Source organism: Malassezia restricta, chromosome I (genome assembly GCF_003290485.1).
Source record: "Malassezia restricta chromosome I, complete sequence".
Taxonomy (NCBI): Eukaryota; Fungi; Basidiomycota; class Malasseziomycetes; order Malasseziales; family Malasseziaceae; genus Malassezia; species Malassezia restricta.
This window is the reverse complement of record NC_040193.1, coordinates 892,203-914,078: the sequence shown is the minus strand read 5'-3', so window position 1 is coordinate 914,078 and position 21,876 is coordinate 892,203. Positions and strand designations below refer to the sequence as shown.

Sequence of the window (21,876 nt, the reverse complement as noted above, 5' to 3'; positions counted from 1 at the left end):
GTCGTGCTAGCTGTTGGGCCACTCACCGTTGGCTTGTTTCGCGCGAAAGGCACCATGTATAAAGACAAGCGGATCCATCTGATCAAACTCGCCGCTGATGGTGTGTTGAATTCGCACGCACAAGTTGAGTCAGGACCCATGCCGCCGTCGGGCCATGCTCAGGCCCCCACGCAAGTGGCGCTGACGGCGGACAATTTGGAGCAGATCCCCGAGGCGGAGCAATTGGCTCCTGGGATCCGACTCGGTGAACCTATACTTGGAGATCGTGTCGAGGAGCTGTACGCTTCACCGAGTCTATCGTCTACGGCCATGCATATGGATGCGAGAAGCGACTCGATGGATCAAACTAGCGTGCCGCCTGAGCTTGATCCACGCACTTCTCAGTTCCGACCTGGCATACCCAGTGCAGGCTCTGTGTTTTCCGTCGCAGTCCAGCCAGGCTCTCCTAAAAGCGTCACCTTTGACGACAGAGTGCACGATACGTCTCATGTCCCCTCACATGGGAGTGAGAGCGTGTTCTCTTCCAGGAGCACGACACCAGCGCACTCTACTGGGCTTCCATCCGGAAGCAACAGTCGCGCTGATTCTATCAGTGTGACACACTCTGATATGAGCAACATGCCTAGTGATACCCATGCCATGAACACGGATACACGCGAGAAAAACAGCGCCACAGAGCTGCAACATCCCCGGGAGCGTGTGGGCGATGAGCTCAACAACCCTCCCCTATCCCGACGTCAAGGCTCTGTGAACCAGCCGCATCGTACACTAAGTACATGCACCACGGTCGGATCGTCGCCTGCTGCGTCGGTCATGGATGGCGACAAGGAAGTCCCATCTTCTCCTATACCAAAGAGCTCGTAGCGCCCGTTGCTTCGCTGCGCGAGACAACACACCTCGTTTCGCAGGTCCGCCACCATGGTAGCCTTATCACGTGCCTCGACCGAGTATGGTCGAGGCCTGGCGGCGTGAATGTTGGCTGCCCGGAACATGCTGTGTGCGCGCGTCGCCCTGCCGTACGTTGCGTGTTTCGCGTCCCCACGACCGACATACCCAACGGTACTTGCGCGCAACGCGGGGCTACGCCCTCTACTACCTGTTCGGCGCTCCATGGCCACTGCGTCCCGGACTCCACACTCGCCACCGGCTTCCCAGCATGTCCCGGAGTCGGTGCCTCACGACCAGCCCTTTCTACTTCCAGAGATCGTGTCCGAGGCGCTCCATGTGCCGATGTTCAGCGCGTCGGCCCATTCGATGGTTCGTGTCCCGTCACCGCGCCAATTCTACAGCACACTGCGGCACCATATCATGAAGGCGCAGCATCGCATCTTTATTGCCACGCTGTACGTCGGGAAAGAGGAGCGTGAACTTGCCATGTTCCTGACCAAGGCACTTGCGCGGCGCCCACAGCTGCAATTGACCATCCTCATGGATGCGATGCGAGCCACGCGAGAGAGCCCCCAGAGCGCCTCGAGTGCTTCGCTGCTCTCCCACCTCGCCAGCATGTTTCCCGACCAGGTGGATCTGCGATTGTATGCCACACCTGTACTCCGTCCCAACAGCATTGCTTCGCGTATCATTGGAAAGCGGTTCAATGAGGGGTTCGGACTGCAGCACATGAAAGTGTATGGCTTTGACGACGATGTCATTATTACTGGCGCCAATTTATCGCGCGACTATTTTACGCGTCGGATGGACCGCTACCTTTTGATCAGGGAGCACAAGCCACTAGCCAATTACTTGCACGCTCTGATTCTGTTACTCTCGCGATTCTCCTACGCACTTCTGTACGACGGCGATCCATCGCTCCTGTCGCACGTCAAAGGCCACATCGAGGACATGGATGACTCGTCGTCCGACTATGTACAGCTTACCCGCAGCGCCTTTCGTCTTCACTGGGATGGCGGCAGCGACCTTCTCCTGGCAGAAGACACGGACGGGACCATCGCGACAGCAGGCTTGTGCCCATCGACCAGGGCGTGTCTCGAAACCAACTGGCGCTCGTCTGCTACGCAGGCGCTGCAAGACTTTACGATGCGGTGGTACGAGCGTGCCAAGGCACAAAGGCCTGCCTCAGGCGATACACGGATAGTGCCGCTGCTCCAACTGGGCCAGCTTGCTATTACGCAAGAAACAGACATGATACCCATTCTCACACAATACCTCTCTGCTCTTTCCCCGCGCGCACTCGGTCCCACAGCTGCGCGGCCCTACACTACTGTGGACCTCACGTCTGGCTACTTTACACTTTCAGGCTTGTACAAGTCCCTCGTGCTCTCTGATGCCATTCACCGCCATTCACAGGCCCCCGTGTTTTTCCGCCTGGTTGCTGCGTCGCCGGAGGCCAATGGTTTTTTCGGCAGTCGGGGTCTGAGCGGCCGTATCCCTGCAGCGTACACGCTGTTGGAGAAGCTCTTTTGGAACCGTGTCGTCGACAAGCAACTACATGCGCCCGTGCACCCATACGTGGATGTCTCCGATCCGATATCGGAGGGTCCTCTTGCGCCTGTTGAGCTGCGAGAATGGAGCAAGTACGGCTGGACGTACCATGAAAAAGGTCTGTGGATCACAGGACCGTCACTGGCGCAGCCTGTCCTGTCACCAGCCACGACGCTCATTGGCTCGTCCAACTATGGTGCCCGGTCAGAAAAGTTCGATGTAGAGTGCTCGTTGCTCATCACGACTCAGTCCCCCCAGCTACAAGATACCCTGGCGAAAGAAGTGCAGGAGATGCGCGAAAGTGCGCGCACACGCATGGACACGGCGACCTTTCGCAGCAAGGAACGCCGAGTGGACGCGGTGACCCAGGTCCTGACCCGGCTCCTTCGGCCCCTGTTGTAGCTGCTGACAAATGTAGAAAAAATGGGACGCGGCGCCAGCGCCACTTTGTCGGCATGCCTCGAAAACGCGCCAAGCATTCGGTGCGTGTCGCGAACCGCGATGCGATGGAGCATAACTTGCCGCCCGATAACAAGCGCCGCGGTGAGTGGGGCGATATGCCGCGCCGTGCCATTGAGCTTTTTCGCGGTCCCCCGCCCAAGAAAGAAGCGGCGCCCGCAAATGCTACGAACACCTCTATACCCCCTATGCATATCCGTCCTGGTGAGCGGCTGAGCGATTTCAACCAGCGTGTTGAGCAAGAATTTGCGCACGATATCTATTCATCGATGCGCACGAATCAGCGCTCGGAATCAAATCAAAAGAAGCGGCAACGCCGTCGCGACATACTCAAGGCCAAGAAACGCGCTGCGTCCGGGTCGGACGACGAGGACGACGAGGCTGCGGCGCAGCGCGAGTTTGCTCGTGCACCGTCCTCACGCTCGCTGCATGATGTGGCACTGGCCCCCCCTACGATTACTGCGCGACCCAAAGAGCGACGCCCCACATCGACGCGGCCCAAACCTTCTCCGGCGCGACAGCGGATTCTGGACGAGGAGCGGCAGCGTGTCATTGAACTGTACCGAGCGCAGAAGCGCGCGTAGTCTATACATAGTCTATTCCTCCTCCTGAGCCTCTTCTTCCTCCTCTTCCTCTGGCTCCTCCTCCTCGTCTTGCTGGTCAAAGTCCCAGGGCACCTTGAAGAAGCGCACGACCTGCTTGTTCGGGTCCTTGGCCAGCACGAAGCGACCAGCGGGTTGGGCGCGCACCACATCAATGATCGTGCGCACGATACCCCAACCGTTCGACAGGTTGTACGCCATCTGTGCCGCGAGTTCACGGGGCTTGAACCAGGCCGTGCCGAGGATCGTGTGGCGATACGGATCCAATGGGTTCATGCGCGAAATAAAACCGAGCTTCATGTTGTCTGCGCCAGCCAAGATGCTCTGCACAGCAAAACGCGCCAGCTTGAACGAGTTGTTCTTCATTTCCGTCGCCACGACCGCACCACGGCTCTGGTCGAGACGTGCGCGCCAGTCGGGAGCACCGCCCGCCCCAGGCGCGCGCGAGTCGAATTCGTTGAGCGTGCGGATCGTGATCAGCTGCGACGGCGGTTTCTTGTCACTCGCACCTGCCACGTACGCATTGAGCTCAGTGCGCACGACCATATCGACGGGATCGTTCTCGTCCGTGCTGAGGTTAAAGTGACGGTACCTGTAGCCACAGCTCGCCAGTTTGCCCTCCTCACCGTCCAAGGCGTGGAATGGGTTGGCATGCTCAAAGCTGTACGTCTTGCTCTCGTCACACACCTGGTAGCCAAAGTTCTCGTTCACAAAGGTGGCCTCGAGGCTCAGAGTACCAGGCGTGTTAATCCGAGCGCGTGTGTTCGTCTCAGGGGTCGGGCCATTCGCCGGGTCATTCAGCTCCATGGGCGGCTCGGTCGCATTCTCGTTCACGGTCAAAAAGTCAATGGCACTATTCGCGCGCTTGTCAAAGAACAGCTGGCCATCGTCCGTCTTGGTGACCACGACGTCCCATGGGTACACTGAGCGTGGCGCACACATAAGCAGCGCGAGGATCGAGTCTGTGATAAACACCTGCGGCTTGGACGACTGCGTCGCCAGCTCGTGGAACACTGGGTCCTCAGACGTCGTCGGGTTGTAGTGCACACGATCACGCGGCTGCAGCGGCTTCTCAAAGCGCACACTCACCCGGTCGTACGACCGATCGTACTGATACAGCGTTCCGTACGAGGCCACATCCTCAGGCGCATCCACTTCCATCCGGAGCTTGACCATGCGCACAAAGTCGAGCTCACCCAGCTGCTCCCAATCGGGGCCAACAGTGATCGACGCCTCGCGCGTCTTGCGCTGGGATCGCTCCCAATCACGCCAGCCAGGACGGCGGTTGCGGCTATCAGCGGCACCCGCACGACCCGCCGAGCCACGCACTCCACGGCCTCCCGCCGCAGACTGGCCTCGACCGAAGCCACCTGTCCGACCACCCGTTGCAGCTCCGCGGCCACCACGCGCGGCGGCACTGACAGCCGAGCGCCGGGGCGGAGCGGAGCGGGCGTGGTCCACCACGCTGAAACTCGACTCATCTTCGCCGTGGAAGTACGCGAACGTGTTCACGGGCGCACCGGCTGGGTAGGAAGGTGCAGCTGCACTGCGTGCACTGCGTGCCGCGCGTCCTGGATTCGCCGAGGCACCACTGCGGTCCTCCGCATTCGTGCCGAACGAGTTCCAGTCGGCAATGCGTCCGATGCGGTCACTCTTCGAAAATGGTGTGTACGGGATCTGCTGAAACTCTTTAGGAAGAACAGAGGCTGCACTGGGGCCAGCAGGAGGGCCCCAAAACTCGCTGTCGGCCGCCATCACCGGCAGCGAAAACGACGTCATGGTACGAAGAAAAAATGTCACGTGGCATCCCACCAGGTAGGCGACCGACCCACGTCCGGCGACGCATCTCCACACCTGCCATCATGTTCATGCTCAAGAGCCGTACGTAGCATGCCACTTACACACAGTCTTTGGCAAGATGTGGAGTATGTAAAGCTGGGCTAACGCAGGCGACAAGGATAACATCGAGCTCGTGCAGCTCCCAAGCGGCTCGCTGTTCGTGATGCGTGAGGATAGGCGCGAGTGTGTCTATGAGCGGGCTGTGGCGACGATCCGGCGCTCGTCCGTGCCGTTCCAGTACGTGCTGGCCATCACACCCCATATGGAAGACAAGGAAGAGGAAGATGCCGCGATAGAGGAAACCACGTTTCTCATCGATGAAGCCCTCGCGTTCCGGACCAGTGTACGGGACCAAACGCCGTCTTTTGTGTGGCGCGATGTCCAGGGCGAGTCGTTCGAGTTTGTTGTTGATACCGCGATGTGCAATTCTGTGATGCGGTCTGTATTCGAGGTGACGTACTTGCAGTGTGCTTGGGAGCGCAAGACAGGTCAGAGTCACGAGCTGGCCACGGACGAGGACCTGGAGCGTCTCAAGCCGGGGGAGACGAGCATGCCGACCGCCAACGCCGGCGCTCCTACGCGTGCACCGCCCGCTGAGTCACTGCAGAGTGTCACCGGGACACAGGAACCGACAGTTGTGCTAACGGCCACGGCCGACTTGTACCTGTACGACCAAGCGAGCGGACTCTTTATGCGACAGGAGAAGCATGTGACGGCCAAGGTGGCAGAGGTCGGTCGCTTTTTGTATTGGATGGTCGTGGATGGAGCCGAGTCGCCTTGGCTGAGTCAGGGCGTGGACTCGCGCATGAACATGAATTTTTCGCTCGAGAACCTGAGTGCCGTGTGGAACTATTATGACGAGCAGCGGCATGTATACTCGTGGCTCCTGCGCTTTGGCGAGAAGGCTGCGTACCATGCATTCCAGGAAACGTTCTCGCACTTGCTGTGGGAGACGCTGCACGAAGAAAAGTGGGGCAAGGCGTCGGGTGCCGAGCAGCAGTACCTGGAGCAGGCATATGAGCAGGACGTGGCCATGACAGATGACGAGGGTGAGTCGCATCAGCGCACGCTTCTGAGTCCGCGGCACACGGCCGCTCTCAGTGAGGACGAAAGTGATGTGGACGCGATTGAAGCGCAGCTTGATCCGATGGACGAAGAAGAGGAGGAGAGCGTCGAGGCCGCCACTCAGGTCGACGACGTGGCGCCGGTGATGCCCGATATGGGCCGCCAGGAGCGCAACTCGGCCTTGGCAGTGGGCTACAAGTCTGACCGCGCCTTTGTGGTGCGTGGTGACAAAATTGGCGTGTTTAAGCACACGGACGACGATACGCTCGAGTTTAGTACGGCCATCAACCGTATTAGCACGCCGCAAGGCCGCTCCTTTGTGCCGCAGCGTGTCATGTTGCATGATCAGGATACGGATATGGTGCTAATGGATCCCAGCAACAAGCACACGCTATACCGCATGGACTTGGAGTACGGCAAGGTTGTGGACGAATGGCACGTCCACGACGATGTGCCCGTCAACAACATTCTGCCGACGAGCAAATATGCGCCTATGACCGCTGAGAAAACGTTCCTTGGCACGTCGCGCAATGGCATCTTTCGCATTGATCCACGTCTGCGCGACCAGACGCTGGTCGACTCGCAGTTTAAGCTGTATGCGACCAAGCACGACTTTAGCGCGGCGGCCACCGACGCATCAGGCCGCTTAGCCGTGGCGTCCAACAAGGGCGATTTGCGCCTATTTGACAACCAGATCGGCAAGAACGCCAAGACCGCGCTGCCGTCGTTAGGTGATCCGATCATTGGTGTCGACGTCTCTGCTGATGGTCGCTGGGTCATTGCGACGTGCCGCACGTACCTTTTGCTCATCGACACGCTGATCGGCGAGGGACGTTATCAGGGCCATCTCGGCTTTGACCGCGCTTTCCCCGCCGACTCGCGGCCGTTGCCCCGCCGTCTGCAGCTGCGTCCACACCACGTCGCGTACATGGACTCCGAAGTGCGATTCACACCCGCTCACTTTAATACCGGCTCGGATGCCGAGACGTCGATCGTCACATCCACAGGCAACTATGTCGTGTCGTGGTCATTTGAGGCCGTCAAACACGGCAATCCGTACGCCTACGTCCTCAAACGGTACGGCGGCACCGTCGTGCGCGATGATTACACGTACGGCTCAGACCAGTCGATCGTCGTCGCATTCGAAGACGACGTGCAGCTTGCCAAGCGAGCGCAGCTTCGCAAGCCTACACGGGCATCGCTGGCGCCGGCAGCGACACAGCCACGGACAAGTGCGGGACGCCTCCGTCGGCAAACACAGGCCTAGATAGCTACATAAAGTTGAGGGCGGCTGTCAACTTGTCGGCAGGGTCGTCGTCGAGGCGCGCCATTTCAATTTCTGAGAGGAGCTTCTTGATGCCAATCTGGATGCGGCCCTGGGTGCCAAGACCCGCCTTGGTGAGCAGTTCCAGACACCGCGCATGTTCCTCCTGCGTAGCAAACAGCTGGGTCTCGCGCAGCACATGGTCGACACTGCGTAGCGATGTAATGTCAGGCACTCGGATATCGGCCAAGAACGCGTCGGCCATGTCCATGTCGTTGAGCATGGCTTTGTTGGACGTCGTGGCGAGCACCAACAAACGGCGGTCCTTTGGCGGCTGCTTGCCCAGCAGCACAGAGAGTGCCTGCAGCACAGGGTTCGAGAAGCGTGGTCCAATCGGGACCCACTCAATGATTTTTTCAATGCTGTCCACCACAATAATGCTCAATGGGCTCCTGTACGAATCATTGAAGACCTTGTTCAGGTACGCAATCTTGGCATGCTCGTTCATGCCCACCATGGTCTCGGGCGCAATGAGCTTGATAAAGGGGAACTCGGACTGCATCGCAATCGTCGCCGCTAGCGCCGTCTTTCCCGAACCGGCCGGGCCGTGGAGCAGTGCCGTGACCAACGACGTGCGCTCACTCGTCCGAACCTGCTCGACACGCAGACGGCCATCACGCAGGATGGCGTCAATGTGCGGCGCAAAGTGCATTATGCCATTGCGCACGACCTGCTGCAGCTCCTCTTCCGCGACGCCAAACGCCGGCTTGACTTCCTCCAATGCACACAGAAAGTCTTCGCGGTTCACTCGCATGTTGGCAACGTCGTCGGAGATGCCTGCCATGGTGCCGACCTTGACGTGCCGATTGAATGCAAACGACGTGGCACTTTTGACGAGACCGGCAATTTCGGCACCCGAAAAATTTTTCGTGAGCGCCGCAAGTTCTGACAGCTGGACGTCGTCGTCCATCACGCCGTTAGAGCGCATCTTAGACGTTTGGATATTGATAATCTGCAGACGGCCATGCTCGTCAGGCAAACTGATCTCCATGTGCACTTCTAGACGGCCCGGACGCAGCAGCGCCTCATCCAGCATATCAAGACGATTCGTCATACCAATAATCAGTATATTGTTCAGCTGGTCGACACCGTCCATCTTTGACAGCAGCTGGTTCACCACCGTGTCGCCCACACCCGTGCCGCCTCCCGTCGATCCACGCTGACGGCAAATGGCATCCAACTCATCAAAGATGATAATGTGAAGACTCGATTCATCTCCCTTGCTCTTAAACTCCGCCTCGGCCTCGGCAAAGAGCTTGCGGATGTTTTCCTCACTCGCACCCACATACTTGCTCAGCACCTCAGGGCCGTTCACAACCTTTGGCTCGCGTGCATTCAGCATCTTACCAATTTGCCGCGCCATGAGCGTCTTACCTGTACCTGGCGGGCCGTACAACACAATACCCTTGACGTGTTGGATACCCAGCTTATCGACCAGATCAGGTGGGAAAATGCGCGACGCAAACGCACGTCGGAAAATGGCGCTAAACTCAGTGTCGAGACCACCGATACCCATGTCCTCAAACTTGAAGTTGGGCTGCAAAATCGCATTCGGACGCGCTCGCTTTCCACTCGCTTTGATCTCCAACGCACTGCCATTCGCAACAAAAAAGTTGACTTGCGTCTGTGGAATCACCACACCCATGTGATGCGGGGCACTCGTGTCCACCGAGTATACGCCTCGCACCGTGGCTTTCAGGTTCTGGCCGTGGAACTCAAATACGAGCATTTGATCGGTCGACAGGACGTGCGCCTCAAACACACGCACAAAGATCGCCTGCATCTCATCAGCACTAAATGGTGCCATGGGCATCTGGCTCCGACTCAAAAAGTCCAGCTCAATATCGAGACTGCCCAAGTACACGCCCTTGCCCAACACCGACGGCTCAAAAGCCTCGACCACCACATCATGGCCTTCTGCACTCAGGCGCGCCCATTGCCGCTGCAGCAGAGCCGTTCCAATGGTGCCTGGGGCAATGGTGTTGGTATTATCAGGGATAGCCGTAAAGGCGAAGCGGCCCGACAGCAGCACGTAGCGTGTGCTGCCCCATTCCTGTGGGTTCAGAATGACACAGTTCGTCGTGTTTAATGTAGGGGGTGATTTGACAATACGGAACATGTGTGGCTGACGCAGCTCAGCGGAATGCATCGCGGGCGTAGCGCGCTGTGGTACAGGTGGCGCGCGAGGCGCACTGACACTAGCGCCGCCACCGGCCGTCGCTCCCAGCGAGGGCACGGGAACACGTGCTTGACTCGCTAGCGGCGTCGAGTACGACGGCGTCGGACGATTTCTAACACTATCACCAACACCAGCACCACCACCATAAATGCTGCGCAAATCGCCGCTCGTCGACTTGTCTGAGCGGAAAAAGCCAGCCATCGTTGGTCAGCGAGAATGCGTGGCTCGCGAGGCCCAGGCGTAGTGTCTATGCTGACTCATCACACGTGAGGCGGGCCCATCACAACCTCCACAGCTGAGCCGCCAGAAACTCTTTGGGAGACAGCGACGCTGTGTGAGGCGAGTGATGCATATGCACGGTGCGCTGCGACATCGTGCGTGTGCCCCCGCATCAGTGCGTGCATTTTCGTCTATATCGTGCTCAGCAAGGCAGTCGACGCCTCGTATTGCTGCGACTGCTGGTCGTAGTCCTGCCTCGTCGACCAACGACGCTTATCATCGCCAGCGCCGTGCAGAGTGGATCATCGTCGGCGTAGCCGGCTCAGCTGCCGCGTTTGGTACTTGGTATTACTGGAACCGCCGAGAATCGCGTCAAATGAACGAGACACGCAGTAAATTTTCGCTCAGCTCGAGCACCCCAACATCTTTTACGATTCCTGTTCGTTCTAAGCAGACGGGACAGCCCCATTTTCGTGTTATCACGCCGCTGACGGAGGAGCAAGTGAATGCGCGTCTACGTGAAAATGAGAATAGCACACTCGTTGATCGACCTGCTGGAGCTTGTCTGGTGGCGCGGTATGACACGAACAGCGTCGCAAGCAATGCGTCCAACGAGGATCGGCACGCCGAAGTCATTGTCGAGCGCGATCGCGGCATCAATGATCCACCGCAGCACGGATTGCGAGAAACAACGGATGCACAGACAGCTGCACCTGTACGTGGCGACTTGTGCTTTTTTACCGTCATGGATGGACACGGTGGTGACTTTACATCCCAGGTTTTGTCGCGGAAGCTCGTGGCTTTTGTCGCCCTGGAGCTAGATAAGGTATTCAAGGAGACAGGAGAGTATGCTCACATGGCGCGCTCGAAAGTCTCGACCATGTCTACTCTATGGAACTCGCTTTTGGGCTCGAATCACCATCATGTTGCAGCCCTCGACGGTGATCCAGATATTGTGAAGCGCGCCTTGATCAAGGGCTTCCGAGGCCTCGATAAGGAAATCACAAATACGCCTCTTGAGCTGCTCAAGCAGTATGAGCTGAGTTTGGCTTCTGTCTCGAAGCACCACAATACCAGCGACGACGCACACTCACTCTCGTCTCTTGCCCACAGTATTTGGCCGTCATCCTTGGGCCAGCCAAAGAACACATCTTTCTCTACCATGTCTCAGGGATCGGCTTACGAGAGTATTTTACCTGCTATCAGTGGGAGCTGCGCCTTGATGGTGTATGTCGACAGTGCTCGTCGCGATTTGTACGTGGCGTCTACGGGCGACTCTCGTGCCGTAGCAGGATACTGGGACGAACGCGCCGGACGCTGGGAAGTCGAAGCGCTGAGTGTCGATCAGACAGGCAGGAACCTCGCTGAAGTTCGACGTATACAGCGCGAGCATCCTCCGGACGAAGCCGCCTTTGTGATCCAACGTGGCCGTGTCTTGGGCGGCTTGGAACCCACTCGGGCCTTTGGCGATGCCCGCTACAAGTGGGATCGCCAGACGCAGAAGCGCATTGCAGAGGCATTCCTTCCTGAAAAGTATCGGCGCATGACACCCGCAGCCCTCAAGACGCCGCCTTATGTGACAGCTGAGCCACTTGTGCAGTGGCGACGCATAGCTCCATTCCAAGACGCTCTCACACCCGCGTATGCCTCTGCTTCCAAGTCAGGCGCGTCGCTAAGTCCAGCTGCGACCACCCCCGTGTCAGCGTCGTCATCGCGTGAATTACGCTTTATCATTATGGCAACAGATGGGCTATGGGATTTGATGTCGAATGAAGAAGCCGTGGGCCTTGTAGCCGGTCACTTGGCCGGCATGCGTGGCTCTGTGCGTGCGGACAAGCTGCAGCGTTTATGTTTCCAGCCCCAATCCAAGTCCAACACGGCGGCGATGCCTGCATCATCCTCCAACGAGACCCTGGAACAAGTGCAGCACGGACCATCTCACCCCTTACTCAAATCGCCCAACCACCAGCAGACGTTTACGTTCGAAGACGATAACCTGAGTACACATCTCGTGCGCAATGCCTTGGGAGGTGCAGCACGCGAACGCGTGGCGGGTCTCCTCGCGATCCCCAGCCCGGAGTCGCGTCGTTTCCGCGATGACATTACGGTCAATGTGATTCTATTCCATGCCGCGACTACCTCCACACCTAACGAACGCTCCACCGAGAAGGGGACGACGACGCCGACATCACCCACCTCATTGCCCCCCTCTCCCTCGCCCATGACAGCCAAGCTGTGATCGTAGACCCAAGCCCCTTTCCTGCGCTTATATAACTTCACCAATGAAAATACGCGCATTTCAAGCTGGGTGAACGTCCGCGCGCGACACAGCGTGATCTTCGGCCGATTACATAAACCACGAGCTGTTTGTTGACGCGGTAGGTGCCCTTGGGATGCAAGCCCAGCAGGATCTTGTTTCCTTGCTTTCGTCCACAAGACAGCTCATGACCCGTCAAATCACGTACGCCGAGCTCTGCCAACACAAGTCGGAGGAAGATCTCTGGCTTGCCATCAACGGAAAAGGTGTGTATTGAGTACGAAATCTTACATATACAGTGTACGATGTGACGAAGTTTCTGTCGGAAGTAGGTATCACTACAATCACACTGACTAACCCAACAGCACCCCGGTGGTGACGAAGTCCTTCTCACTGAGGCTGGCAACGATGCGACAGAGCCTTTTGAGGATGTCGGTCATTCCGAAGACGCTCGCTCCCAGCTTGACAAGCTTTTCATCGGGACGCTAGCTGACCCCGAAAACCTCCCTAAGCGTGCTGGTAAGGCCTCGGATATGGCCTCGGAGGGCTCCAGCTCTGCGCTTTACATTGCCTTGATTGCCGGCCTGGTCGCCGTGGCTGGCTACTTCCTGCTTAACAAGTCCAAGTAAATGGCAGCCCTTTACAGCGTCATACTATTCAACGACTACTGTTTTCACACAGGCGACAATTTTGCACCAGAATCATTCCATGCAGCCAGTCGCCATAATGCGACAGCCATACTTGTTGTATGCTGATGTCGTTGTAAGTGCCAAGTTCGAATACCGTCCGTGCTCGTGAGCACCCAACCTCGATTTGTTCTCGATGCGCGTGTCAGGTGGTCCAGTAGGGTATCTCGTAGCCGAGCGTCTTGCATCAAACGAGGCAAGGCGTATGTCGGCACGTGTCGGAGGCCAGGGGTCCATTGGCGGCATAGGGTGCCTTCGGTTTCCTGCAGTAGTGCGACAGGCTGTGCATCTACCGTGCGCACCAAAGCACCTGTCTGTGCTCGTTTGCACAACAACTCGGCTTCTTGGTTGACGCGTTGCATCAATTGGTGTGTAATGAGTGATTCCAGGTGAGGTGAGATAGTGGCATTTGGCGCCATCGCACGATATAAGCCTGTTTATTAGTCATGGTTCATACGTACGTTTTTTTACAAGATGCTGAAATACGAATCGATCAGCGGTAATGTACATCCCTGGACTCGTACGTTGGCTTTCAAAACGAGGATGCAATAGGCCCTCAGGTACAATTGTCTCTTCGAGAGATGTACCATCCGCACTTGGCATGAAAACTGGTTTTAGCTTAATCAATAGTGCTGAGGTTAGAGCGGTACGACGTACCGTTCGGCAGCGTGGCTGTCGTTACGAAGCATCGCCGAAGTGGAGTCGCCAACATGTGTACTGGCCATTAGTCTGTGTAACTTACCAAAGGGATTGGTAAGAAGGGATGCTTCTAGTTCGCATATCAGTTTCTTAGATCTTCCACCATGCGTTTTACTACGACGTATAATTGGCAAAGCATCTACTCCATGTCGGCTTACCCCACGCATGGATCAAGATGCCAAGGATCGTGGTGAAAAACGACTCCTCCACAAAAGACACGTGATGATGATCAATGGGCGTCGTCATCGTGCTGACCGCTTCCAGTCTGCCTTGTTGCCATGACGATCGATCCAGAGCTCCAATCGGCACATGCGGCCCTAGTGCAACAGTTCGATGCCGTGAATGGTGCTCAATCGAATGATAATAATGTGCTTGCATCGATTGGATCACAACTTGCTATGCTCAAAGTCATGCTGACTGAACGCGATATTCTGTACCCACAACAGTCGGACGTGCAACAACACAAAGACGCCCTTGTGTTGACGCGCGAAGTACTAGAAATTGGTGCACTTTGGAGCATTCGTGTTCAAGACACCTCGAGTTTTGATCGCTACTGGAGCCAGCTCAAGCCTTTCTACTTTGACCTCGTGCATGCCTTGCCCCTCTCGAAAAACTACGAGCCCATTGTGGGCCTCTCGCTTTTGCGCAGCCTATCGTCTAACTCGATTGCATCTTTCCATATCGCACTAGAGTCTCTACCCATGGAGCTTGTTCGTGACTCACCTTATATCCAACACCCTGTTCTACTCGAGCGATGGCTCATGGAAGGCTCCTATTCCAACGTTTGGCGTGAGCGAGAGAATGTACCACTCGAGGAGTACCGCTTTTTTGTGAATATCCTCATGGTGACGATTCGGCATGAGATCGCGTCATGTGAAGAAAAAGCTTACGATACGCTACCGCTCAATGATGTGGCCACACTCTTGTTCCTCGACAGCCTGCCTGAAGTTTTGGAATTCGCTAAGGAGCGAGGTTGGCATGTGAATCCGACAAACCAAACGATTGAATTTGCCAACAAAGCCGTCGAGCCTACGTCTGACAATGAGCGGATTCCCACTCGGTCGACTATCACGACCAACCTGCACTTTGCCAGGGAGCTCGAAAGCATTGTATAGTGCGTAATACAACATCAGGGTATATGACTATATGACGTCCTTAGACTTGCTATGTGATTCCTCATATTCTCGGCGCTGACGTACATACTCTGCCTTCTCTCTTTCAGCCTGCTCATAAAAAGGTCGCTTCTCTTCGAGACTCATACTGCGCCATTTGGCAGAAGCCAAGGCACTTTGCTTCAGTGAATCGCGCTCATCATGAAAGACATCGCTACGCATGTCAGGATTCGTACGAACTGCACGCAAAAACAAAAAGTAGGCAGGAGGCGGCCTCTTGGGTGCGTTAGGATCTCGCATATTTCCACGTCGTGATTTGCCAAGGCGCCGCTGAGCGGCTCGAAACTGGTTTTCTAATCGAATATCCTCAGGAGTCAATTGCGCGTGCCAAGCTGCTAAATCCTTTTCGTACTTTTCGCGTGCTTCTTGACCGCGCTGCACGTAGACCTGCTTCACGTCATCAGGCAAGTTGGCATAGCGTTGGCCAGCTTCGGATGAAAGTTTCGCTACATTAATAGATTCACGATGGGAACAAGTTTTCAACTTGTCGAATTCGTCCATAAAGTACAATTGCCAGGACGTCAACGGCTGCTTGGGCGGCCGTAGACGCGACTTGAGTGGTGGTCCCTTCGTCATTTGCAATGCCTCCTGCAATGGCTCTCCTGCTTTGATCGCACGTTTGATCGCGGCTTCATGATCAGGCAAAGATTCTTTACGCGGTCTTCCACGCCGGCGTTTAAAAGAAGAGGCCGGTGGTGCACCGCTATGTTTAAGAGAGGTTGATTCAGGCCCCATGTGCACAAAGTCAAAGGGCGAGACGAGACCCACAGAGAAAGGAGGCTGCATCATAGGTGTCACCGGTGTGATCGATGGACAAAGAGGCGATGTGTCAAGAGGGATTGGACCAGGCATCCCTTGCGCGTTCGACATCTGCAGTGGTCCAAACGTAGGAGTTATGGTGGAAGACATGATTGTGGGCGGTAAAGTAGGAACGCTAGTACAGGTCGCCCGTGGCATGAACGAGGGGAGCAGGCATGGAACAGGCAGTGAGGGCGTTACCATATATGATATGTCTCCCGGTGCACAAATTGGATGCGACGCTGCTTGTATGGACATGTTCTCCAATTGGGTCTTCATGTTGACATCCTCTTGTCGAAGGAGAGAGGAGGCAGTATGGCCGGGGGTCATAGGAGACAAGGACATTGGTGCCTTAGGGGATGTCCCCTTCCATCGGTGCGTGTCAAGAGAATCTTTCTGCGAAGGCTACCGTTAGTACCTATCCATTCACGCTGGGAGCACTGAGGAAGCATGTGTTCCTTAGCGTACCCCGCATTCCACTCAACCAGACCGTAGTTGGTTGGCCAATGGAGCTTGTCTCACGTACCATGCAAGAAATTAAGGTGTTGCCAGCGTGTTCCATCGAATCGGGCACCGGCGAATGATATACGTTGGTAGGAGATCCGTGGCAAGCCAATTTTTGCTGGCCACTTGTCCGACGTGCGTCGCCGAGCGTCCCGTGCTTGCATCATGCACCTTGGCCCAAACACATCGAAGACGCATGCATCGCGGTCACGTGACTCGTACTCTTCGTGCAGGCTGTCTTCGTGCGTTGTGCATGCGTGACTGGAGACATTTGTCGTCCGTGCGAGACAGGTTTGAGTGTGACATGGAGCCCAAATTCAAGCGCCCAGTGGCCTCATCGAGGGCGCTTGCTGCATTCACGAAGGGGACGCAGCTAGAAATACAGTATGCTGGTGCTCCTAGTGGAGTAGATGCCAACTTACTTGTGCTCTTGCATGGGCTTGGTGACACATCGAAGCCCTTCTTTCGGCTTGGCGAACAACTTCAGCGAACACTGCCTCAAACAGCCATTCTTAGTGTGCAGGCTCCAATTCGCGTACCTTTATTGGATGAAGATGCGTGGATGTGGTGGGATAGTTTTGACTCACTCGGAGAAGTCAATATGCGCCCCGACCCTCGCCACGCTCTTCGCGATATGCGAAACTTGTTTGCGTACCTAACTGAACCAGACACAACGGGGGGGTGTGGATGGTCTATGCAGCATATCCACGCTTTTGGATTTGCTCAAGGCGGCACTGTTTTGCTGGAATCACTTGCCGCTATGCGCGCGCAGACGTTGGGTAGTGCCACGAGCGTGTGTGGCCCCCTTCTCTCGCTTCCGACATATACTCCGCCCTTACCTATTCCGGTATGTTTTGTGACGCGCAGTTTGGGCGCGTCTTCAGCAACTCGTGAAGATATCCGAGCAGTCGAGCGAGGATTTCGGAATGTGACACACGTACATTACAATGCGCCGAACATGGGCATGATTCAAGGCAAAGAGTGGGGGGATATTATGCGGTTTTGGAGTCCGCGATGGCGCAATCTAACAATGTGGGAGTTGGAGGGTGAGGTACACGAGGTATCATAAAGTCTATCCTACAAGTGACGTGCCAGCTGCACGCTCAATACGTTTTAAAATCGAGACCGATGGCTCTGATGATTCGGACTTGATTTGGCCGTACAATTCAGCCATGAACGACGCAACAGCGTGCTCACCCATTTCCACTTCTGAACGTGGGCCCCAACGCCATTCAAGCGCTGATGTTTGTTGCGATGTGTCGGCTGCACGAACGCGTTCTAGATACCCCTGTCGCATGGCACGCTGAAAGAACATGTCCAGTGTATGACGGCTGGCATGATCGCTCGTGCCTGCCTCGAGGGGCTGAAGTGACATGGGCATGACTCGGTCAATGGACAATGATACCTGCGCTAGACACGCGCGTATCCTAGTGTCAGGTGCCTGCCTACCTGAGACCAATATGATACCCAGAACGACGAAAAGCAGGCCCATAGTCCCCAACTCACCCTCAGAGGTGTCCCAATCGAGCACGGGATCACCGGACTCATCACTTGCCATGACCTTCAGTATGTCAGGTGGTAGTGTTGATCGGAGGATGTATGTGTGTGTAGAGGTAGATGCTTTTCGTACCGTTTCATCCGTGCGCCGACGCTTGGATCCGACGCGTTCGTCTAAAGCGGCCTCTTGCTGCGTCAACAATGGATTCTCTGTACCACGACCACGCGCCTCGACCAATTCAAACGCGAAGGTCGTCCTAAGTATATTTTGTGCCTGACAGAATATAATAGGGAATGCGCGACTAGCCTCTTTCCCAATAATGTGTTTGATAATATGATCACGCCTGATCGGGGTACGTTCGTATTCATGAAACAGGGCGAGACGGACAAGGTCCTGTGCTTTTTTTGTGATATTCGTTTCTCCTACATGTTGTGCTGCTTTCCTCGCCGATGCGCCAAACTCTTGCGTGCCTTGCGTGAGCGCATCAATCCACGCGTCGTGTTGGGACATGAGGAGATGGTACGAGGGATGCTGCTGACTAAATGAGCCACACGAGAAAGCGCGCCCGAACCTGCATTTGGTTCGATACCATGTTCAAGCGACTCAGCAAGGCCAGTGCACATCGTGAGCAGGTCGACAATGACGAAGAATATGTACCACTAGATGCAGCACTGGATGATGATAGTCAAAGTGAGGAGGAACAAGCTGATAGCGAAGAAGAAGAGGACGATAGCGACGAGGAAGAAGAGGATGAGACGGCCCTGACGGTGGCCCACGCGATGGAGAGCCCCATCTACATGGATGATGAGCAGCCAGAGTCCCCGTACCGTTTTCGTTGTGTCGCTTGCCCGATTGTTCTGTTAAAAAGTGAGAAGAGCATTGATGTGCACCTGGAGAGCAAGAATCACAAGCGACGTCACGCGCGTTTTGTGGCGTTTGCCAAGACGGAAATGGAGCGTGAAGGAGCGCACGTCATGCGCATTGATCCACGTACGCTCGTTGATTTGCTCGAAGATCAGCGGGCTATGGAAGCAAAGCAGGCAAGACAGGAGGTGCCCACCAAACGCAAGCGCGACACGTCGCATGTACCTCGTGTCGAGCGACGCAAGATGAGACGTGCTGTGCGTCGCGAGAGACGAGAATTAGAGCGCAAGACATCAGCTTAAGTGTACCGATTCATCCACTTCCAGCGGACCAGCTCAAGCGTCATTTGTGCATCCTCTGCGGACGAGTGGCCTACACTCGCGCCACCCGTCTGGATGAGCTTGCCGAGATGCTGTGATACCAAGTCACGGAGTGCGAGACGAAAGGGCAGGCCGCGTGGATGGGGAAAGAGTTGGCACGTATCAACGACATTTGTGTGCAAGAGCCGTAGGGCATGCAAGTCATTTTCGAGGCCATGTCCGATGAGAATTGTGTGCGGACCGATGTATTGTGCCAGGGTCTTGCGTGCACTGTCCAAGTCAAAGACAGCTTCTGCTTCGTACGCCTCAGCTTGTATACCGGAAAACTGTGTATTTAGGTCAATCATTGATACCCCCTCTGGACATCGGATCATTTCGTCAAATAGAACGTCGCCCGTCTCGTCCACTAGCGTGACGCGTGTGACACTCATGCCGGCCGTTGTATAGCTCATCTCGCAGTCAAGAGCGGCTACAGGGAGTACTTCGCTTGCCTCTTGAGCCGCGCTGGGTATATCGGACCATCGGACGTAGCCTGCCCGCCGATGCATCGCTTGTGGTGTTTCCTCTTTGAATACATGCGGTCCAGTTGCGCATCGATCTTCACCTAGCGCATTAGAATCGGCTGTGCGACCGCAGCATGTCCATCGAAATACCTTTCGAGAGCGCGTCGTTTCACCCAGCCGTTCACGACGCGGACGCCCAGGATGGAAATGACACGCCTCAGCACTCTGTACAGCTCCAAGCGGCCCGACCTTGAACACAACACCGCACCGTACACAGGTCTGCTTCTCGCCACTGGCATCCGCTGCCTCGCCTCCGGGGCCCCATTCACTGGGCACGTCCATGAGATAGCCCAGCTGCTCCAGGTCACCCTTGGGACAAAGAAAGCCTGCCTTGACAAGCCGCTCGCGCGTAAGGCGCCCCTTTTTACGTTGCTGTTGCGACTCGCGCTTGAGCCGAACATCGGTTTCCGTGCCCGTCTCGGTGCATGCCTCGAGAATCCTTGCAGCCTCATCCGTGGCATTTTTATTGATAGAAAGAGCCTGCGCAGCTTCGGCAACGGACGCCGCCAGGACCTCGGAGGAGCGCTTCGTTACACTCGCAGCACCTACGATACTCGAGCTTTTGTATGAAAACTCATTCGCATGCTGAAATACGTCTTGTTCCATGCGCAAAGCATCATTCGTAGCCATGTCAGCCCCGAGGTGTTGAAGAGCAGGCTCAGAATGGTCGAATAATGGCGCGTAGAAGCGACGAAGGCTGGTATACATCTTTTTCAAGCCATCCTGACGCTGTGCGAGAGTCAATTTGGACGTGGATGAGTGATGCGCCGACGTGATACGAGGCGGCTCCGTCATCCCCACGCGCGGTTTTTTTACCGGGCGTTTTTCCGGCTCAGGCTGGTGCGGTCGCACAGGCAGTAATGACGTATCGTGAGAGAACACGCAGCCTATACGCTTCTTCTCACACTCGCCATCACGAAAAGACGGACACACCACGTCATGGAGCAGGCCACGAACCGGAAGCATAGCAAGCAGCAGCTACTCCACTTTCTACTGGATGCCTCGCCCGATTCTATTGGTGACAGGGGCCAACGCCGGCCTGGGTCTCGGCGTATGTGAGCGCCTTCTCATCCAGATGGCGAGCACAGTGCCGCCTGATAGTGCCATGCTTGATAAGCCTGCGCATGCCGCGGCAAGCACGCCATTTCACGCCGGCGAAGGGTGCACTATGCTTCTTGCGTGTCGGAATCAGGCCAAGGCACGCGATGCTGTGCTGCACCTCCAAGCGGTCTTGCAGCGCTTGTACTATACAGATGATGCTTACTTAGAGAAGCACGGCGTGCCAAAGCCCGCCTCAGCGCTGGATACGAGTCCTGGAGCCGAAGTCGCCACGACGAGCGCTGTAGAGAATGCCTCGGCGCTGCTTCGACGTCGTGACAAGACGGACGAGCGACGCAGCATGCCGCTAGATGACCGCACGAGAAACGCGCGCACTCTATATCGCCAGTCGTTCTGCAAGGGCACCCATATCGAAGCAGTGCCACTTGACCTCGCCAGTCTTGCCAGCACCAAAGCGTGTGTGGAAGCTGTGAAAGCCAAAGTGCCATACCTCACACATATCATCCTGAATGCCGGTGGTGCTGCATGGCTGGGTATTGACTGGCTCGGTGCAACATGGGAAATACTCACCAACCTGCATAAGGCCGTCACGATCCCATCGTATAAGCTGCAGCGATCCGGCGACAAGAGCCAAGACGGCTTCGGGTGGGTTTGGCAGATCAATGCAGGTGGTCACTATGTGTTGACGAAGCAGCTCGAGCCGTTGCTGATCGCGTCTCCGTACACGGAACCCTCGCGTGTGATTTGGACAGGCTCGCTTGAAGCGAATGAGGCCGACTTTCACGCCAACGATCTCCAATGCATTGACCCGCACACATCGCCAAGGCCGTACGAGTCGACGAAGTATCAGTGTGAGCTCCTCGCACTGGGCATGGACCAGCGCTATGCGTCTAGCCAACAGACCCATATGCCTCGAGCCTACACAGCGCATCCAGGTATCGTTGCCACGAGCATATTCAGTGGCGTGATTCCTGCATTTATGCTGATCATGATGAAGCTCGTCTTTTACTTGGCCCGCTGGACACTCTCACCGCATCATCCCATCGACGTCTATAAGGGGGCCGTGGCTGCATCGTACGTGGCTGTGGCGCCCGGATCGTACCTTGATTCGACCGTGCGATACGGTGCGCAGTCTACCATCACTGGGCGTGAATACGTGCATGCTGGTCGTGTCGACGGCTGGGACCACGACGCCAGCCGCATTATGAAACGTGCCAGTGACTTGGTCGATGCTTTTGACCATTGGCTTCAAACTTGTGCCTAAATTGCGCGCGGACCAACATATAGACAAATAATGCGAGTCCACTGGGCAGGTTTCCCCCCACCGTTC

The 21,876-nt window shown here is 56.2% G+C and overlaps 16 protein-coding genes across 16 annotated transcripts; 10 read left to right on the top strand and 6 right to left on the bottom strand.

The window, feature by feature from the left end:
• Positions 1-54: 54 nt before the first annotated feature.
• On the top strand, positions 55-864 carry MRET_0539 (uncharacterized protein; the record flags this gene model as incomplete). Its single annotated transcript, XM_027627166.1, has 1 exon — positions 55-864. The coding sequence occupies one exon, from the start codon at positions 55-57 to the stop codon at positions 862-864; it is 810 nt and encodes a 269-aa protein (XP_027483198.1).
• Positions 865-990: 126 nt separating this feature from the next.
• Positions 991-2,841, top strand: MRET_0538 (CDP-diacylglycerol---glycerol-3-phosphate 3-phosphatidyltransferase; the record flags this gene model as incomplete). The annotated part of the gene is made up of 1 exon (XM_027627165.1): positions 991-2,841. One exon carries the CDS (start codon positions 991-993, stop codon positions 2,839-2,841), a length of 1,851 nt encoding a protein of 616 aa, XP_027483199.1.
• A 53-nt stretch (positions 2,842-2,894) lies between these two features.
• MRET_0537 (uncharacterized protein) lies at positions 2,895-3,482 on the top strand (the record flags this gene model as incomplete). The annotated part of the gene is made up of 1 exon (XM_027627164.1): positions 2,895-3,482. The coding sequence occupies one exon, from the start codon at positions 2,895-2,897 to the stop codon at positions 3,480-3,482; it is 588 nt and encodes a 195-aa protein (XP_027482976.1).
• Positions 3,483-3,494: 12 nt separating this feature from the next.
• Positions 3,495-5,279, bottom strand: MRET_0536 (translation initiation factor 3 subunit D; the record flags this gene model as incomplete). Its single annotated transcript, XM_027627163.1, has 1 exon — positions 3,495-5,279. One exon carries the CDS (start codon positions 5,277-5,279, stop codon positions 3,495-3,497), a length of 1,785 nt encoding a protein of 594 aa, XP_027482977.1.
• An 83-nt stretch (positions 5,280-5,362) lies between these two features.
• Positions 5,363-7,671, top strand: MRET_0535 (vacuolar import and degradation protein; the record flags this gene model as incomplete). Its single annotated transcript, XM_027627162.1, has 3 exons — positions 5,363-5,381; positions 5,408-5,425; positions 5,450-7,671. The coding sequence occupies 3 exons, from the start codon at positions 5,363-5,365 to the stop codon at positions 7,669-7,671; spliced, it is 2,259 nt and encodes a 752-aa protein (XP_027482974.1).
• Positions 7,672-7,675: 4 nt separating this feature from the next.
• Positions 7,676-10,108, bottom strand: MRET_0534 (vesicle-fusing ATPase; the record flags this gene model as incomplete). The annotated part of the gene is made up of 1 exon (XM_027627161.1): positions 7,676-10,108. The coding sequence occupies one exon, from the start codon at positions 10,106-10,108 to the stop codon at positions 7,676-7,678; it is 2,433 nt and encodes an 810-aa protein (XP_027482975.1).
• A 145-nt stretch (positions 10,109-10,253) lies between these two features.
• Positions 10,254-12,365, top strand: MRET_0533 (pyruvate dehydrogenase phosphatase; the record flags this gene model as incomplete). The annotated part of the gene is made up of 1 exon (XM_027627160.1): positions 10,254-12,365. One exon carries the CDS (start codon positions 10,254-10,256, stop codon positions 12,363-12,365), a length of 2,112 nt encoding a protein of 703 aa, XP_027482980.1.
• Positions 12,366-12,570: 205 nt separating this feature from the next.
• MRET_0532 (cytochrome b5) lies at positions 12,571-13,012 on the top strand (the record flags this gene model as incomplete). The annotated part of the gene is made up of 3 exons (XM_027627159.1): positions 12,571-12,649; positions 12,683-12,711; positions 12,749-13,012. 3 exons carry the CDS (start codon positions 12,571-12,573, stop codon positions 13,010-13,012), a joined length of 372 nt encoding a protein of 123 aa, XP_027482981.1.
• Positions 13,013-13,056: 44 nt separating this feature from the next.
• Positions 13,057-13,935, bottom strand: MRET_0531 (uncharacterized protein; the record flags this gene model as incomplete). The annotated part of the gene is made up of 4 exons (XM_027627158.1): positions 13,057-13,502; positions 13,531-13,701; positions 13,727-13,786; positions 13,812-13,935. The coding sequence occupies 4 exons, from the start codon at positions 13,933-13,935 to the stop codon at positions 13,057-13,059; spliced, it is 801 nt and encodes a 266-aa protein (XP_027482978.1).
• Positions 13,936-14,046: 111 nt separating this feature from the next.
• Positions 14,047-14,883, top strand: MRET_0530 (26S proteasome regulatory subunit N12; the record flags this gene model as incomplete). Its single annotated transcript, XM_027627157.1, has 1 exon — positions 14,047-14,883. The coding sequence occupies one exon, from the start codon at positions 14,047-14,049 to the stop codon at positions 14,881-14,883; it is 837 nt and encodes a 278-aa protein (XP_027482979.1).
• A 27-nt stretch (positions 14,884-14,910) lies between these two features.
• On the bottom strand, positions 14,911-16,300 carry MRET_0529 (HMG (high mobility group) box protein; the record flags this gene model as incomplete). The annotated part of the gene is made up of 2 exons (XM_027627156.1): positions 14,911-16,143; positions 16,265-16,300. 2 exons carry the CDS (start codon positions 16,298-16,300, stop codon positions 14,911-14,913), a joined length of 1,269 nt encoding a protein of 422 aa, XP_027482777.1.
• A 246-nt stretch (positions 16,301-16,546) lies between these two features.
• On the top strand, positions 16,547-17,311 carry MRET_0528 (phospholipase carboxylesterase; the record flags this gene model as incomplete). The annotated part of the gene is made up of 1 exon (XM_027627155.1): positions 16,547-17,311. The coding sequence occupies one exon, from the start codon at positions 16,547-16,549 to the stop codon at positions 17,309-17,311; it is 765 nt and encodes a 254-aa protein (XP_027482776.1).
• Positions 17,312-17,314: 3 nt separating this feature from the next.
• Positions 17,315-18,250, bottom strand: MRET_0527 (MAGE family protein; the record flags this gene model as incomplete). Its single annotated transcript, XM_027627154.1, has 1 exon — positions 17,315-18,250. The coding sequence occupies one exon, from the start codon at positions 18,248-18,250 to the stop codon at positions 17,315-17,317; it is 936 nt and encodes a 311-aa protein (XP_027483022.1).
• Positions 18,251-18,330: 80 nt separating this feature from the next.
• MRET_0526 (uncharacterized protein) lies at positions 18,331-18,906 on the top strand (the record flags this gene model as incomplete). Its single annotated transcript, XM_027627153.1, has 1 exon — positions 18,331-18,906. One exon carries the CDS (start codon positions 18,331-18,333, stop codon positions 18,904-18,906), a length of 576 nt encoding a protein of 191 aa, XP_027483021.1.
• Positions 18,903-20,453, bottom strand: MRET_0525 (RNA exonuclease 1; the record flags this gene model as incomplete). The annotated part of the gene is made up of 1 exon (XM_027627152.1): positions 18,903-20,453. The coding sequence occupies one exon, from the start codon at positions 20,451-20,453 to the stop codon at positions 18,903-18,905; it is 1,551 nt and encodes a 516-aa protein (XP_027483024.1).
• A 31-nt stretch (positions 20,454-20,484) lies between these two features.
• Positions 20,485-21,810, top strand: MRET_0524 (3-keto steroid reductase; the record flags this gene model as incomplete). The annotated part of the gene is made up of 1 exon (XM_027627151.1): positions 20,485-21,810. The coding sequence occupies one exon, from the start codon at positions 20,485-20,487 to the stop codon at positions 21,808-21,810; it is 1,326 nt and encodes a 441-aa protein (XP_027483023.1).
• Between the last annotated feature and the right edge of the window lie 66 nt (positions 21,811-21,876).